Source organism: Pristiophorus japonicus, chromosome 9 (genome assembly GCF_044704955.1).
Source record: "Pristiophorus japonicus isolate sPriJap1 chromosome 9, sPriJap1.hap1, whole genome shotgun sequence".
NCBI classification, from domain to species: Eukaryota; Metazoa; Chordata; class Chondrichthyes; family Pristiophoridae; genus Pristiophorus; species Pristiophorus japonicus.
Window position 1 is genome coordinate 71,961,558 of NC_091985.1, and position 17,599 is coordinate 71,979,156.

A 17,599-nucleotide genomic window follows, 5' to 3' on the forward strand; every position below is an offset into this window, starting at 1 on the left:
GCCATTATATCTGCTGATGCTGTTTGTTTTTCTTTAGGACTGTTATCGAAAAAAGTATCAATGAACACACAGTTTTCAAACTAACAATATCAGAAAGAGGAACCATATTTTATTATCGGACATCTGTTGGTTTACAACCACCAATAATGGTGAATACACGTGGAAAAATCCATTCCAACAAATGGACTCACCTGGCAATTCAGGTAAAAAAAATTGATTCTTATTTATCTATAATTTGTGTAGTTCCCATAAAGTGTATAGCATGTAAAATAAGAAAAATTATCATAAAAATTGAAGCCTATCATAGGTAGGAGATGATTGTTGTCGTACTGGCAGGGGAAATGTTAAAATACGTTTGTACCTTTTATATCAACAAAATGGCTAATTTTAAATATTTATTGAATTCCTTGCAATGTTGCATAAATATGTATTATCATAAATCTACATTATCAAATGATTTGGTACAGATATTAGCAAATTAATCTCAAGGCCATTAATCCATTTTACAATAGCAGATGAAACAAAATGTAAAAACTCAACTAAAAACCTGTCTGTTGACTTAAATGTAAACATAACCAGATGTAAGGCTACTCACAACAGGGCAAGCACCCCCATATTCATTTCTTCAAATGGGAAGCTGCCTGTGGAGGCACGAGCAGTTTGCCTAAATTATTGAAATGAGGCTGAAGGCTAATTTTGAACTGGTCTCGGGCCTCCGTTGGGGCGCGTGCTGTCTGCGCAATGCTGATTCTGGGCACGGGTACATTTCTACACCATGGGTTGATTTCTGCACTGGATCTAATGACAACAGGAGACATAGTTAGTCAAGCGTGGCATGAGTCAATCAACCGAAATATCAAGCACCCTAGTGTTCGCTTGCAACAAAGTCCTTAATGAGGAACAAAAAAATGCCTTATTTCCTTTAATCCCAGGATTCTTAAATCCAATCCCACTGAATGATGGCCAGTTTTGTGTTTCAGATACTTATTCTTTAGGGACTAAGCTATAGCTGCCAAAAGAGTGTGCCTCACTTGTGAAATGTAACTAGATATGACATTCAGATCTCATTTCTGGATCAGCAGTAAAGTCTTGTTACCTCAGGTGCAGCAAAGCTCCTTAAAACAACGAGAAAAATATTTCTAACAGGATGGACGTGCTCACCGAGAATTTTTGAAAATTATATCACTTTTGTCACAGAACATAATGCCTTTTACTTTACATAAAGAAGAGTTATTAGATTCCTTTGTTAAATGAATGAGGTTGAATTTGACCTTTTAGTCACATTTGTTTCTGTGGATGGTGAGGAATTTGAAACTGCTTGTGAACGCAGTTATATTAGGAGCCTTCCAATTACCAGGTTTATAAAAGTTTTATGCATCAGTTAATTGAAAAGGATACTCCATTGCAGAGGGGGAAAAAGAAAACAAAAATCCCTCTTCTCAGTCTTGCACTGTTACTTATAGCACTTTTACTTTGTACTCTGCAATATTCTGTTGAAATAACTGTTTCTGTAATTATTTTTAGCAAGGCTCAGTTTCTTAAAGAGTATTGCCTCCACAATAGAGTATTTGCACACCTTTTTTAGATTTGAAACAAACACACTTTGTGATGGTGTAAATCATGTTGAAGTGGATCATTGCATCACTTGTGAATGGTGTCATTGTGACAATATAGCATAGTGCTCTTGGCTTTTTTTCCTCTCCAAACAAAAATAGGTTTGCCAAATATTATTTCACGAAGATGAGAAAACACAACTGGAGTATATTTGATTTAGCATTACTAGCGCAGAGGTTCATGCATTGAAACACATATTAGGAATTAACGTATGGCGATCATTTTTATTAGATGAAAACTCATATGGGCCACGAATTCCAGATATATGCTGTTGTTGCAAGAAGCAATCCACTGGGTGTGCTAAGTCATAACATTTATCATATTTAGTCCATTAAGCTTGTTCTTTTCATAGACCATGTATGATCTACCTTATCATGGATGCTAGCATGCCTGTTTAATCTCCCAAGTTCTGCACAAATACTCCCTGGTCCCCAAAGGTAATCAAGCAAAATCTAGAATATCTCTGTATCCAGTCTCCATTGTTCAACCTAGCTAGTTATTTTCCAGATGACATTTCTTTGGGTACAGTAGCATAGGAACTATTGTGTTTCATCAAATATTTGATTATCTGTATTCATAATAACTCAAATTCCCATTCCTAACCATTTATCCAGTTCCTGTTTGGAGAGATCTGTTTCACATGTCTACTGCACTGAGGGGTAAAAAGCTTCCTCTCATCTTTAAATTGGCTTGGTGCTTGTTAATTTTGTACTTGTACAATGCTTTTTTAATAACTGAAACCAGAACAATTTCAATTACAATTCAATATATACTTTGGAAAGTCTGTGTCACTAAAAAGGTAAACAACTGGAGTGAAAAATAATTCTCCATCCTCTGATTACTTCCCTTTGTGCATTCTTGCAATAATGATAAGCAATTCTAGGTAATGCAATTCCAGTATGTAAAGCAGAACAGCTAGCGTATCAATTTCCATGGACTTAACTTTGCATGTAAGTGAAGAAAATATGCTAATAGGGAGCCTTGGTATGCTCAGATTTCTTACTGTTTATTACATTTTTGGGGGGACTGGCTTTGTCTGCAATTTATTTGAGACTATGCTTTGACATTTAAAAAAAATTAATCACTACTTGCCAGATTTGTGTGACAAAACAAATTTCAATCATGAGCACACATTCATGGTGCCATGCATAAATTACGGTATGGATAAATTGTGTTTTCACTCCACTGTTTTTTTTTAACCTTACTATTGGAAACATTGCATACTGCTAACTCAGCAACTGGTAGGTTGAACCCTGCTGTTTCCCATTCAGAGGCCTTACCTTGATGTTATTTTTTGACTTGTAATGGAATATTTTTACTTTTAAAGATTCCTAGAAATGCTGTGGGCTGTTGTAGGCGGAGTTACTAAAATCAGCAAACAATCAGTGTTAGAATCAGTACACAGTGTTGTAATTTAAAGCAGAATGTTTCACAACACAGAAATATTAAGATCATACTCTTGTGTTTGCTAATTTTTGTAAAAAGATATATATTTCCATAAAAATGGTGTAATGACAGAAGAAAATGCCAAAGAACTATTCATCTGTGTTTAACACTGCTCTGAGAATACTAGCCCTCGAAAAAGATGTATAAAAAAGCAAACTGAGAGCGAGATAAAAATGCCTCTTACTTTTTCAGGTGACTAATAATGAAATCAGGCAGCATTTTGCAGCTGCACATAAAGTGGGTATTTTACTGCAGGTCAAACATGGAGTCAGTGAATTTAATAATGAAAATGATTTAAAAGTATCAGCACAGCAGTGAAAGAAGTGAATAGAATAATAGAATCATACAGCACAGAAGGAGGCCTTACGGCCTATCATGCCTATGCCGGTTCTTTGAAAGAGTTATCCAATTAGTCCCACTCCCCTGCTCTTTCCCTATAGCCTGGCAAATATTTCCGTAATAAGTATATATCCAATTCCGTTTTGGAAGTTGCTATTGAATCCGCTTCCACCACTCTTTCACAGTACATTCCAGATCGTAATAACTCGTCGCATAAAACAAATTATTTTCATCACCCCTCTTGTACTTTTGCCAGTTACAAAACCTTCTGGCAGTGGAAACATTTTCTCCTTATTTATTCTTAAAACCCTTCAGAATTTTGAATACCTTCATTAAATCTCCTCTTAACCTTCTCTGCTCGAAGGAGAGCAAACCCAACTTCTCTAGTTTCTTCACATAACTGAAGTCCCTCATTCCTGGTATCATTCTGGTACATCTCCTTTGCATCCTTTCCATGGCCCTTGACATTTTTCTTAAAACCTAAAGCCTTAAGGGGCAGAGGTGACTCTTGAGTCAGTGAAGCAGGTTCTGGCAGCCTTTCTCTTGCAGTGGCAAGGGGTGCTGGGCCCATGTCTGAAGCTCACTTATGTAGGCATTGGGGTGGGGGGTCTTAAGTGAGCACCTCAATGCCACTTTCCAGATAGACAGTAACATCTGCTGGGCACAGGATCAGCAGACCTACTTGTTGGTGTTAGTACAGACCAAATAGTCCCAGTCAGGTTTTGGAAGCACTGTAAAGTGGTTTCTCCTAAGTATCTATGGCAGCATTGTTAGCTGCCACCCCAGAAGCAACCAATGTCCTTGGAAGCTGTTCCAATCATCTTTATGCCACAGAAATCTTCCGGACTGCCATAGGTTCCGAGGTGTTCTGCAGGTATTGGAAAACTTCCTTCAGTGGGTTGCAGATGCGGATAGTGGACTCATTTCATTTGTCCATCATTTCATCCAAATGCTTGGAAACTGTCTCCATTGCCTGTACCTGAGATCAATGCTCCCTAGTCATAGCTCACTTGAAGATTGGCCCTGAGATTGAGTTCCTAGACTCCTCCACTGAGTGAGATTGTTTGTTGAACTTCCATGTGGGAATGGCACACTGTCCCTCTTCCACTCCCAGGTTCTCATGCTCACTAGTACTCACTGCTTCACCCACTGGAAACCCTCAGCAGCTATTCCTATTGAGTGGGTGTCTCTGTGCTGATGTCAGGACAGAGATACTCTTTTCGCTTGAAGAAATAGTGGTTGATTGTAAGGGCATTACAATACTTTGAAAAAGTACATAAAGCTGGCACTGCTTATAATGAGCATTTTCCAGCTTTTAACTACCTTCTCTTGTCACCTTGCCTCCAACTTTGACCTCCCCACAGGCTCTTATTTTTACTTGCCCATGGTTTGCAGCTCTGCTGTTCAAGTCTACTGAAGGCTTTAAATGTTGTTGCATTTCACCTGGTTGTGTTCCTGTGGCACTGGTTGTAGGGCAGCTTTTCCTATGGCGGGAGAGAAGACATGTTAAGGGCATATGAGTAGTATGGACACTATGAGATGTGGAACAGCATTGTCCCTTTAAATAAAAGAACCTAGAAGAATAGTAGTTGCCCTTGAGACAGGCTTGTACCATGACCATTTGGCTACTGTACCTTGTACTGTATCTGTGTCAGCTCATTTGAAAAAAGGGGTGTTCTGCTATTGAGTTATGTGCAGTGCTATTGGTTGCAGTTGCATCATGTGGAGGAAATAATAGTGCACCTTCAGGCATTAAAGGTGTGTAGCAACTTAAATAGGTGGGAGGCTAAATTCGATAAGCCCTGAAAACAGGTGCAGGAATTAACTTCGTGCTGCCTGCTCATTTACATGATTTCTGCATGCAGCCAGTGCTGATCATAGAAACATAGAAAAATAGGTGCCGGAGTCGGCCATTCGGCTCTTCGAGCCTGCACCACCATTCAATAAGATCATGGCAGATCATTCACCTCAATACCCCTTTCCTGCTTTCTCTCCATACCCTTTCATCTCTTTAGCCGTAGCCGTAAGGGCCATATCCAACTCCCTCTTGAATATATCTAACGAACTGGTATCAACAACTCTCTGTGGAAGAGAATTCCATAGGTTAACAACTCTCTGAGTGAAGAAGTTTCTCCACATCTCGGACCTAAATGGCTTACCCCTTATCCTTAGACTGTGACCCATAGTTTTGAACTCCCCCAACATCGGGAACATTCTCCCTGCATTTAACCTGTCCAGTCCCATCAGAATGTTATGTTTCTATAAGATTCGCTTTCATTCTTCTAAACTCCAGTGAACACAGGCCCAGTCAATCCAGTCTCTCTCATATGTCAGTCCTGCCATCACGGGAATCAGTCTGGTGAACCTTCGCTGCACGCCCTCAATAGCAAGAACGTCCTTCCTCAGATTAGGAGACCAAAACTGTACACAATATTCCAGGTGAGGCGTCACCAAGGCCCTGGACAGCTGCAGCAACACCTCCCTGCTCCTATTCTCAAATCCCCTAGCTATGAAGGCCACCATGCCATTTGCCTTCTTCACCGCCTGCTGTACCTGCATGCCAACCTTCAATGACTGATGTACCATGACACCCAGGTCTCGTTGCACCTCCCCTTTTCCTAATCTGCAGCCATTCAGATAATATTCTGCCTTCGTGTTTTTGCCACCAAAGTGGATAACCTCACATTTATCCACATTATACTGCATCTGCCATGCATTTGCCCACTCACCTAACCTGTCCAAGTCACCCTGCAGCCTCTTAGCATCCTCCTCACAGCTCACACCGCCACCCAGCTTAGTGTCATCTGAAAACTTGGAGATATTACACTCAATTCTTTCATCTAAATCATTGATGTATATTGTAAATAGCTGTGGTCCCAGCACTGAGCCCTGCGGCACCCCACTTGTCACTGCCTGCCTTTCTGAAAAGGACCCATTTATTCCGACTCTCTGCTTCCTGTATGCCAATCAGTTCTCAATCCACGTCAATACATTACCCCCAATACTGTGTGCTTTAATTTTGCACACCAATCTCTTATGTGGGACCTTGTCAAAGTCCTTTTGAAAGTCCAAATACACCACATCCACTGGTTCTCCCTTGTCCACTCTACTAGTTACATCCTCAAAAAATTCTACAAGATTTGTCAAGCATGATTTCCCTTTTATAAATACATGCTGACTTGGACCGATCCTGTCACTGCTTTCCAAATGTGCTGCAATTTCATCTTTAATAATTGATTCCAACATTTTCTCCAACACTGATGTCAGGCTAACCAATCTATAATTCCCCATTTTCTTTCTCCCTCCTTTTTTAAAAAGTGGTGTTACATTAGCTACCCTGCAGTCAATAGGAACTGATCCAGAGTTTATAGACTGTTGGAAAATGATCACCAATACGTCCAATATTTCGAGGGCCACTTCCTCAATTACTCTGGGATGCAGACTATCAGGTCCTGAGGATTTATCGGCCTTCAATCCCATCAATTTCACGAACACAATTTCCTGACTAATAAGGATTTCCTTCAGTTCCTCCTTCTTGCTAGACCTTCAGTCTCCTATTATTTCCGGAAGGTTATTTTTGTCTTACTTCGTGAAGACAGAACCAAAGTATTTGTTCAATTACTCTGCCATTTCTTTGTTTCCCATTATAAATTCACCTGATTCTGACTGCATGGGACCCACAGGAAGCAAAGAGTAGGAGTAAATGGGTACTTTTCAGAATGGCAGGCAGTGACTAGTGGGGTACCGCAAGGTTCTGTGCTGGGGCCCCAGCTGTTTACACTGTACATTAATGATTTAGATGAGGGGATTAAATGTAGTATCTCCAAATTTGCGGATGACACTAAGTTGGGTGGCAGTGTGAGCTGCGAGGAGGATGCTGTGAGGCTGCAGAGCGACTTGGATAGGTTAGGTGAGTGGGCAAATGCATGGCAGATGAAGTATAATGTGGATAAATGTGAGGTTATCCACTTTGGTGGTAAAAACAGAGAGACAGACTATTATCTGAATGGTGACAGATTAGGAAAAGGGGAGGTGCAAAGAGACCTGGGTGTCATGGTACATCAGTCATTGAAGGTTGGCATGCAGGTGCAGCAGGCGGTTAAGAAAGCAAATGGCATGTTGGCCTTCATAGCGAGGGGATTTGAGTACAGGGGCAGGGAGGTGTTGCTACAGTTGTACAGGGCATTGGTGAGGCCACACCGGAGTATTGTGTACAGTTTTGGTCTCCTAACCTGAGGAAGGACATTCTTACTATTGAGGGAGTGCAGCGAAGGTTCACCAGACTGATTCCCGGGATGGCGGGACTGACCTATCAAGAAAGACTGGATCAACTGGGCTTGTATTCACTGGAGTTCAGAAGAATGAGAGGGGACCTCATAGAAACATTTAAAATTCTGACGGGGTTAGACAGGTTAGATGCAGGAAGAATGTTCCCAATGTTGGGGAAGTCCAGAACCAGAGGTCACAGTCTAAGGATAAGGGGTAAGCCATTTAGGACCGAGATGCGGAGGAACCTCTTCATCCAGAGAGTGGTGAACCTGTGGAATTCTCTACCACAGAAAGTTGTTGAGGCCAATTCACTAAATATATTCAAAAAGGAGTTAGATGAGGTCCTTACTACTAGGGGGATCAAGGGGTATGGCAAGAAAGCAGGAATGGGGTACTGAAGTTGAATGTTCAGCCATGAACTCATTGAATGGCGGTGCAGGCTAGAAGGGCCGAATGGCCTACTCCTGCACCTATTTTCTATGTTTCTATGTTTCTACATTTGTCTTCACTAATCTTTTTCTCTTCACATATCTATAGAAGCTTTTGCAGTCAGTTTTTATCTTCCCAGCAAGATTCCTCTCATACTCTATTTTCCCCCTCCTAATTAAACCCTTTGTCCTCCTCTGCTGAATTCTAAATTTCTCCCAGTCCTCAGTTTTGCTGCTTTTTCTGGTCAATTTATATGCCTCTTCCTTCTATTTAACACGATCCCTAATTTCCCTTGTGAGCCACATGTGAGCCACCTTCCCCGTTTTATTTTTACTCCAGACAGGGATGTACAATTGTTAAAGATCATCCATGTGACCTTTAAATGTTTGCCATTGCCTATCTACCATCAACCCTTTAACTATCATTCGCAAATCTATTCTAGCCAATTCACGTCTCATACCATCGAAGTTACTTTTCCTTAAGTTCAGGACCCTAGTCTCTGAATTAACTATGTCACTCTCCAGCTTAATAAAGAATTTACCATATTATGGTCACTCTTCCCCAAGGGGCCTTGCACAACAAGATTGCTAATTAGTCCTTTCTCGTTACACATAATCCAGTCTAGGATGGCCAGCCCTCTCGTTGGTTCCTCAACATACTGGTCTAGAAAACCATCCCTAATACATTCCAGAAAATCCTCCTGCACCGTACTGCTACCAGTTTGGTTAGCCCAATCTATATGTAGATTAAAGTCGCCCATGATGACTGCTGTACCTTTATTGCACACATCCCTAATTTCTTGTTTGATGCTATCCCCAACCTCACGACTATTGTTTGGTGGTCTGTACACAACTCCCACTAGCGTTTTCTGCCCTTTGATATTCCGCAGCTCTATCCATACAGATTCCACATCATCCAAGCTAATGTCCTTCCTTACTTTTGTGTTAATTTCCTCTTTAACCAGCAACGCTACCCTACCTCCTTTTCCTTTCTGTCTATCCTTCCTGAATGTTGAATACCCCGGGATGTTGAGTTCCCAGCCTTGGTCACCCTGGAGCCATGTCTCTGTGATGCCAATGATACCATATTCATTAATTGCTGCTTGTGCAGTTAATTCGTACACCGTATTACGAATACTCTTTGCATTGAGGCACAGATTCTTCAGGCGTGTCTTTTTAATACACTTTGTCACTTTTGACTTTTGCTGTAAAGTGGCCCTTGGGTTTTTGCCTTGGGTTTCTCTGCCCTCCACTTTTACATTTCTTCTTTCTATCTTTCGCTTCTGCCCCCATTTTACTTCCCTCTGTCTCCCTGCATAGGTTCCCATTCCCCTGCCATATTAGTTTAAACACTCCCCAACAGTACGAGCAAACACTCCCCGAGGACATTGGTTCTGGTCCTGCCCAGATGCAGACCGTTTGGTTTGTACTGGTCCCACGTCCCCCAGAACCAGTTCCAATGTCCGAGGAATTACATAGAAACATAGAAAAATGGAAAATAGGTGCAGGAGTAGGCCATTCGGCCCTTCAAGCCTGCACCACCATTCAATAAGATCATGGCTGATCATCCAACTCAGTACCCCTTTCCTGCTTTCTCTCCATACCTCTTGATCCCTTCAGCCGTAAGGGCCATATCTAACTCCCTCTTGAATATATCCAATGAACTGACATCAACAGCTCTCTGCGGTGGGGAATTCCACAGATTAAGAACTCTCTGAGTGAAGAAGTTTCTCCTCATTTCTGTTGTAAATGGCTTACCCCTTATCCAAGACTGTGTCCCCTGGTTCTGGAACATTCTTCCTGCATCTAACCTGTCCATCCCATCAGAATTTTATATGTTTCCATGAGATCCCCTCTCATCCTTCTGACCTCCAGTGACTAAAGGCCCAGTCGATCCAATCTCTCCTCATCCAGTCCAGTCATCCCGGGAATCAGTCTGGTGAACCTTCGCTGTACTCCCTCAATAGCAAGAATGTCCTTCCTCAGATTAGGAGACCAAAACTGAACACAATATTCCAGGTGAGGCCTCACCAAGGCCGTGTACAACTGCATAAGACCTCCCTGCTCCTATACTCAAATCCCCTAGCTATGAAGGCCAACATACCATTTGCTTTCTTCACCGCCTGCTGTACCTGCATGCCAACTTTCAATGACTGATGTACCATGACACCCAGGTCTCGTTGCACCTCCCCTTTTCTTAATCTACCGCCATTCAGATAATAGTCTGTCTTTGTGTTTTTGCCACTAAAGTGGATAACCTCACATTTATCCACATTATACTGCATCTGCCATGCATTTGCCCACTCACCTAACCTGTCCAAGTCACCCTGCAGCCTCTTAGCATCCTCCTCACAGCTCACACTGCCACCCAGCTTCGTGTCATCTGCAAACTTGGAGATATTACACTCCTTCATCCAAATCATTAATGTATATTGTAAGTAGCTGGGGTCCCAGCACTGAGCCCTGCGGCACCCCATTAGTCACTGCCTGCCATTCTGAAAAGGACCCGTTTATCCCGACTCTCTGCTTCCTGTCTGCCAACCAGTTCTCTATCCACGTCAGTACATTACCCCCAATACCATGTGCTTTAATTTTGCACACCAATCTCTTGTGTGGAACCTTGTGAGAAGCCTTTTGAAAGTCCAAATACATCACATCCACTGGTTCTCCCTTGTCCACTCTTCTAGTTACATCCTCAAAAAATTCCAGAAGATTTGTCAAGCATGATTTCCCTTTCATAAATCCATGCTGACTTGCACCGATCCTGTCACTGCTTTCCAAATGTGCTGTTATTTCATCTTTAATAATTGGTTCCAACATTTTCCCCAACACTGATGTCAGGCTAACCAGTCTATAATTACCCGTTTTCTCTCTCCCTCCTTTTTAAAAAAGTGGTGTTACATTAGCAACCCTCCAGTCCATAGGAACTGATCCAGAGTCGATAGACTGTTAGAAAATGATCACCAATGCATCCACTATTTCTAGGGCCACTTCCTTAATTACACTGGGATGCAGACTATCAGGCCTCGGGGATTTATCGGCCTTCAATCCCATCAATTTCCCGAACACAATTTCCTGCCTAATAAGGATATCCTTCAGTTCCTCCTTCTCACTAGACCCTCGGTCACCTAGTACTTCCAGAAAGTTATTTGTGACTTCCTTCGTGAAGATAGAACCAAAGTATTTGATCAACTGGTCTGCCATTTCCTTGTTCCCCATGATAAATTCACCTGAATCTGACTGCAAGGGACCTACGTTTGTCTTCACTAATCTTTTTCTCTTCACATATAGCAGCTTTTGTAGTCAGTTTTTATGTTCCCGGCAAGCTTCCTCTCATATTCTATTTTCCCCCTCCTAATTAAACCCTTTGTCCTCCTCTGCGAATTCTAAATTTCTCCCAGTCCTCAGCTTTGGTGGCAAAAACATGAAAGCAGAATATTATCTGAATCGTGGCAGATTAGGAAAAGGAGAGGTGCAACGGGACCTGGGTGTCATGGTACATCAGTCATTGAAAGTTTCCATGCAGGTACAGCAGGCGGTGAACAAGGCAAATGGTATGTTGGCCTTCATAGCTAGGGGATTTAAGTGTAGGAACAGGGAGGTCTTCCTGCAGTTGTACAGGGCCTTGGTGAGGCCTCACCTGGAATATTGTGTTCAGTTTGGTCTCCTAATCTGAGGAAGGATGTTCTTGCTATTGAGGGAGTGCAGCGAAGGTTCACCAGACTGATTCCCGGGATGGCAGGACACACATATGAGGAGAGACTGGATCGACTGCGCCTGTATTTACTGGCATTTAGAAGGATGAAAGGGGATCTCATAGAAACATATAAGATTCTGACGAGACTGGACCGGTTAGATACAGGAAGAATGTTCCCGATGTTGGGGAAGTCCAGAACCAGGGGACAGAATCTAAGGATAAGGAGTAAGCCGTTTAGGACTGAGATGAGGAGAAACTTCTTCACTCAGAGAGTTGCTCACCTGTGGAATTCTCTACCGCAGAGATTTGTTGATGCCAGTTCATTGGATATATTCAAGAGGGAGTTTGATATGGCCCTTATGGCTAAAGGGATCAAGGGGTATGGGGAGAAAGCAGGAAAGGGGTACTGAGGTGGATGATCAGCCATGATCTTATTGAATGGTGGTGCAGGCTCGAAAGATCGAATGGCCTACTCCTGCACATATTTTCTATGTTACGATGTTTGCTGCTTTTTCTGGCCAATTTATTTGCCTCTTCCTTGGATTTAACACCATCCTTAATTTCCCTTGTTAGCCACGGTTGAACTACCTTCCCCATTTTATTTTTACTCCAGACAGGGATGTAAAATTGTTGAAGTTCATCCATGTGATCGTTAAATGTTTGCTATTGCCTATCCACCGAAAATCCTTCATAATATAATTTGCCAGTCTATTCTAGCCAATTCACGTCTCATACCATCGAAGTTACCTTTCCTTAAGTTCAGAACACTCGTCTCTGAATTAACTGTGTCATTCTCCATCTTAGTAAAGAATTCTACCATATTATGGTCACTTTTCCCCAAGGAACCTCGCACAACAAGATCGATAATTAGTCCTTTCTGATTACACATCACCCAGTCAAGGATGGCCAGCCCTCTAGTTGGTTCCTCGACATATTGGTCCAGAAAACCGTCCCTAATACAGTCCAGGAAATCCTCCTCCACCGTATTGCTACCAGTTTGGTTAGCCCAATGAAAATGTAGATTAAAGTCACCCGTGATAACTGCTGTACCTTTATTGCACGCATCCCTAATTTCTTGTTTGATGCTGTCCCCAACCTCACTACTACTGTTTGGTGGTCTATACACAACTCCCACTCGTGTGGCAGTTAAACTAATATGGCAGGGGGACGGGAACCAATGCAGGGAGACAGAGGGAAACAAAAAGGAGGCAAAAGCAAAAGACAGAAAGGAGATGAGGAAAAGTGGAGGGCAGAGAAACCCAAGGCAAAGAACAAAAAGGGCCACTGTACAGCAAAATTCTAAAAGGACAAAGGGTGTTAAAAAAACAAGCCTGAAGACTTTGTGTCTTAATGCAAGGAGTATCCGCAATAAGGTGGATGAATTAACTGTGCAAATAGATGTTAACAAATATGATGTGATTGGGATTACGGAGACGTGGCTCCAGGATGATCAGGGCTGGGAACTCAACATCCAGGGGTATTCAACATTCAGGAAGGATAGAATAAAAGGAAAAGGAGGTGGGGTAGCATTGCTGGTTAAAGAGGAGATTAATGCAATAGTTAGGAAAGACATTAGCTTGGATGATGTAGAATCTATATGGGTAGAGCTGCAGAACACCAAAGGGCAAAAAACATTAGTGGGAGTTGTGTACAGACCTCCAAACAGTAGTAGTGATGTTGGGGAGGGCATCAAACAGGAAATTAGGGGTGCATGCAATAAAGGTGCAGCAGTTATAATGGGTGACTTTAATATGCACATAGATTGGGCTAGCCAAACTGGAAGCAATACGGTGGAGGAGGATTTCCTGGAGTGCATAAGGGATGGTTTTCGAGACCAATATGTCGAGGAAGCAACTAGAGGGGAGGCCATCTTAGACTGGGTGTTGTGTAATGAGAGAGGATTAATTAGTAATCTCGTTGTGCGAGGCCCCTTGGGGAAGAGTGACCATAATATGGTGGAATTCTGCATTAGGATGGAGAATGAAACAGTTAATTCAGAGACCATGATCCAGAACTTAAAGAAGGGTAACTTTGAAGGTATGAGGCGTGAATTGGCTAGGATAGATTGGCGAATGATATTTAAGGGGTTGACTGTGGATGGGCAATGCCAGACATTTAGAGACCGCATGGATGAACCACAACAATTATACATTCCTGTCTGGCGTAAAAATAAAAAAGGGAAAGTGGCTCAACCGTGGCTATCAAGGGAAATCAGGGATAGTATTAAAGCCAAGAAAGTGGCATACAAATTGGCCAGAAATAGCAGCGAACCCGGGGACTGGGAGAAATTTAGAACTCAGCAGAGGAGGACAAAGGGTTTGATTAGGGCAGGGAAAATGGAGTACGAGAAGAAGCTTGCAGGGAACATTAAGGCGGATTGCAAAAGTTTCTATAGATATGTAAAGAGAAAAAGGTTAGTAAAGACAAACGTTGGTCCCCTGCAGTCAGAATCAGGGGAAGTCAAAACGGGGAACAAAGAAATGGCAGACCAATTGAACAAGTACTTTGGTTCGGTATTCACGAAGGAGGACACAAACAACCTTCCGGATATAAGAGGGGTCAGAGGGTCTAGTCAGGAGGAGGAACTGAGGGAAATCTTTATTAGTCGGGAAATTGTGTTGGGGAAATTGATGGGATTGAAGGCTGATAAATCTCCAGGCCCTGATGGACTGCATCCCAGAGTACTTAAGGAGGTGGCCTTGGATATAGCGGATGCATTGACAGTCATTTTCCAACATTCCATTGACTCTGGATCAGTTCCTATGGAGTGGAGGGTAGCCAATGTAACCCCACTTTTTAAAAAAGGAGGGAGAGAGAAAACAGGGAATTATAGACCGGTCAGCCTGACATCAGTAGTGGGTAAAATGATGGAATCAATTATTAAGGATGTCATAGCAGCGCATTTGGAAAGAGGTGACATGATAGGTCCAAGTCAGCATGGATTTGTGAAAGGGAAATCCTGCTTGACAAATCTTCTGGAATTTTTTGAGGATGTTTCCAGTGGAGTGGACAAGGGAGAACCAGTTGATGTGGTATATTTGGACTTTCAGAAGGCTTTCGACAAGGTCCCACACAAGAGATTAATGTGCAAAGTTAAAGCACATGGGATTGGGGGTAGTGTGCTGATGTGGATTGAGAACTGGTTGTCAGACAGGAAGCAAAGAGTAGGAGTAAATGGGTACTTTTCAGAATGGCAGGCAGTGACTAGTGGGGTACCGCAAGGTTCTGTGCTGGGGCCCCAGCTGTTTACATTGTACATTAATGATTTAGACGAGGGGATTAAATGTAGTATCTCCAAATTTGCGGATGACACTAAGTTGGGTGGCAGTGTGAGCTATGAGGCTGCAGAGTGACTTGGATAGGTTAGGTGAGTGGGCAAATGCATGGCAGATGAAGTATAATGTGGATAAATGTGAGGTTATCCACTTTGGTGGTAAAAACAGAGAGACAGACGATTATCTGAATGGTGACAGATTAGGAAAAGGGGAGGTGCAACGAGACCTGGGTGTCATGGTACATCAGTCATTGAAGGTTGGCATGCAGGTACAGCAGGCGGTTAAGAAAGCAAATGGCATGTTGGCCTTCATAGCGAGGGGATTTGAGTACAGGGGCAGGGAGGTGTTGCTACAGTTGTACAGGGCCTTGGTGAGGCCATACCTGGAGTATTGTGTACAGTTTTGGTCTCCTAACTTAAGGAAGGACATTCTTGCTATTGAGGGAGTGCAGCGAAGATTCACCAGACTGATTCCCGGGATGGTGGGACTGACCTATCAAGAAAGACTGGATCAACTGGGCTTGTATTCACTGGAGTTCAGAAGAATGAGAGGGGACCTCATCGAAATGTTTAAAATTCTGATGGGTTTAGACAGATTAGATGCAGGAAGAATGTTCCCAATGTTGGGGAAGTCCAGAACCAGGGGTCACAGTCTAAGGATAAGGGGTAAGCCATTTAGGACCGAGATGAGGAGAAACTTCTTCACCCAGAGAGTGGTGTACCTGTGGAATTCTCTACCACAGAAAGTGGTTGAGGCCAATTCACTAAATATATTCAAAAAGGAGTTCGATGAAGTCCTTACTACTAGGGGGATCAAGGGGTATGGCAAGAAAGCAGGAAGCGGGTACTGAGGTTTCATGCTCAGCCATGAACTCATTGAATGGCGGTGCAGGCTAGAAGGGCTGAATGGCCTACTCCTGCACCTATTTTCTATGTTTCTATGTTTCTATGTTTTCTGCCCTTTGGTATTCTGCAGCTCCACCCATACAGGTTCCACATCATCCAAGCTAATGTCCTTCCTTACTCTTGCGTTAATTTCCTCTTTAACCAGCAATGCTACCCCACCTCCTTTTCCTTTCTGTTTATCCTTCCTGAATGTTGAACACCCCTGGATGTTGAGTTCCCAGCCTTGGTCACCCTGGAGCCATGTCTCCGTGATGCCAATTATATCATATTCATTAATTGCTGCCTGTGCAGTTAATTCATCCATCTTATTACGAATACTCCTCACATTGAGGCACAGAGCCTTCAGGCTTGTCTTTTTAACATATTTTGCCCTTTTAGAATTTTGCTGCAATGTGGCCCTTTTTGATTTTTGCCTTGGGTTTCTCTGCCCTCCACTTATACTTTTCTTCTTTATATCTTTTGCTTCTGCCCACATTCTACTTCACTCTGTCTTGCTGCATAGGTATCCCATCCCTCTGCCATATTAGTTTAACCCCTCCCCAAAGGCACTGGCAAACACACCTCCTGGGACATTGGTTCCGGTCCTGCCCAGGTGCAGACCGTCCGGTTTGTACTGGTCCCACCTCCCCCAGAATCGGTTCCAGTGTCCCAGGAATTTGAACTCCTCCCTTCTGCACCACTCCTCAAGCCATGTATTGTAAGGGGGTGGGGGACGGGGTCGTAGGGGTATGTGTCTCTTCGGAGGTGGTCAGGTTCCCTTCTGACCAACTTGAGCGGTTTCGAATCGCTCCCCCTCCCTTGGGTTCTGCACTCTGGATTTATTTGGGGGGGGTGACAAAAGTGCAGAGGATGCTGGTTTGATGCAAAGAACTTTGGTTTTATTACAGTCAAAGTAATATAGGGTTATTACTCTTGTAAGAAAATACATGGCCAAACTTACAATCACTCTAATAAAGAACAATACAAGGAAAGGTACAAGGTCAAACTTATAATCACTCTAATAAAGTACCATACACTACACATTCAAAGGGGGTTGCAGTAAAATTATACCTCCCACCTTCCAATACCTAACTCTAGCTAGATTAGACTCCAGGGATTTATGCTTACCAATCCTATTGATAGTTAATGGTAGATGGTGATGTTCTTCCTTCCTTCAGGACTTCAAGACTTCGAGGCTGGAGAAGTTAGTTTTACAACTGTTGGTTTCTCTCCTTGTCTCTCTCACCTTGTCTAACCTCCGTTGAAAACAGTGGCCAGTTATACGATTTCAGTGTTCTAATCTTGCCACCAAATCTCTTCACAATCTTTTGTATAATTTTGGCGGGCTTGGTTCTTCTTTGTAATATTTTGTCGGGCTCGTTAAAGTTGATATGTCTTGGCTGGGTTGATCTTTGAAAAACTGTTTCCTGTTGGAAAAATTAGTTTGGTAATTGCAATGTCCTTTTGTGCTTAGTCTTTCGCATACAGGCTGGATTGGGCCTCTTTGTGATGTATATGCTGAAAATGGTTTGTCCAGACCCATGTTGATGGGGAGCCACCTCTGGGTGATTTGTGATGGTAATGTCTCTTGTGGAGGAAGATTTCGAAATACTCATTCTTCCAGACAGGTTACCTCATTCCTCAGAA

General features: G+C 42.7%; 1 protein-coding gene across 4 annotated transcripts in view; it reads left to right on the forward strand.

Moving 5' to 3' along the window:
* ush2a (Usher syndrome 2A (autosomal recessive, mild)) overlaps positions 1-17,599 on the forward strand; it is a 1,282,968-nt gene that overhangs the window by 39,892 nt on the left and 1,225,477 nt on the right. For all 4 annotated transcript variants that reach the window (XM_070889457.1, XM_070889458.1, XM_070889459.1 and 1 more), the window contains exon 3: positions 38-203. In XM_070889457.1, coding sequence (XP_070745558.1) covers positions 38-203 — 166 coding nt within the window. The remainder of the gene's footprint in view (positions 1-37; positions 204-17,599) is intronic.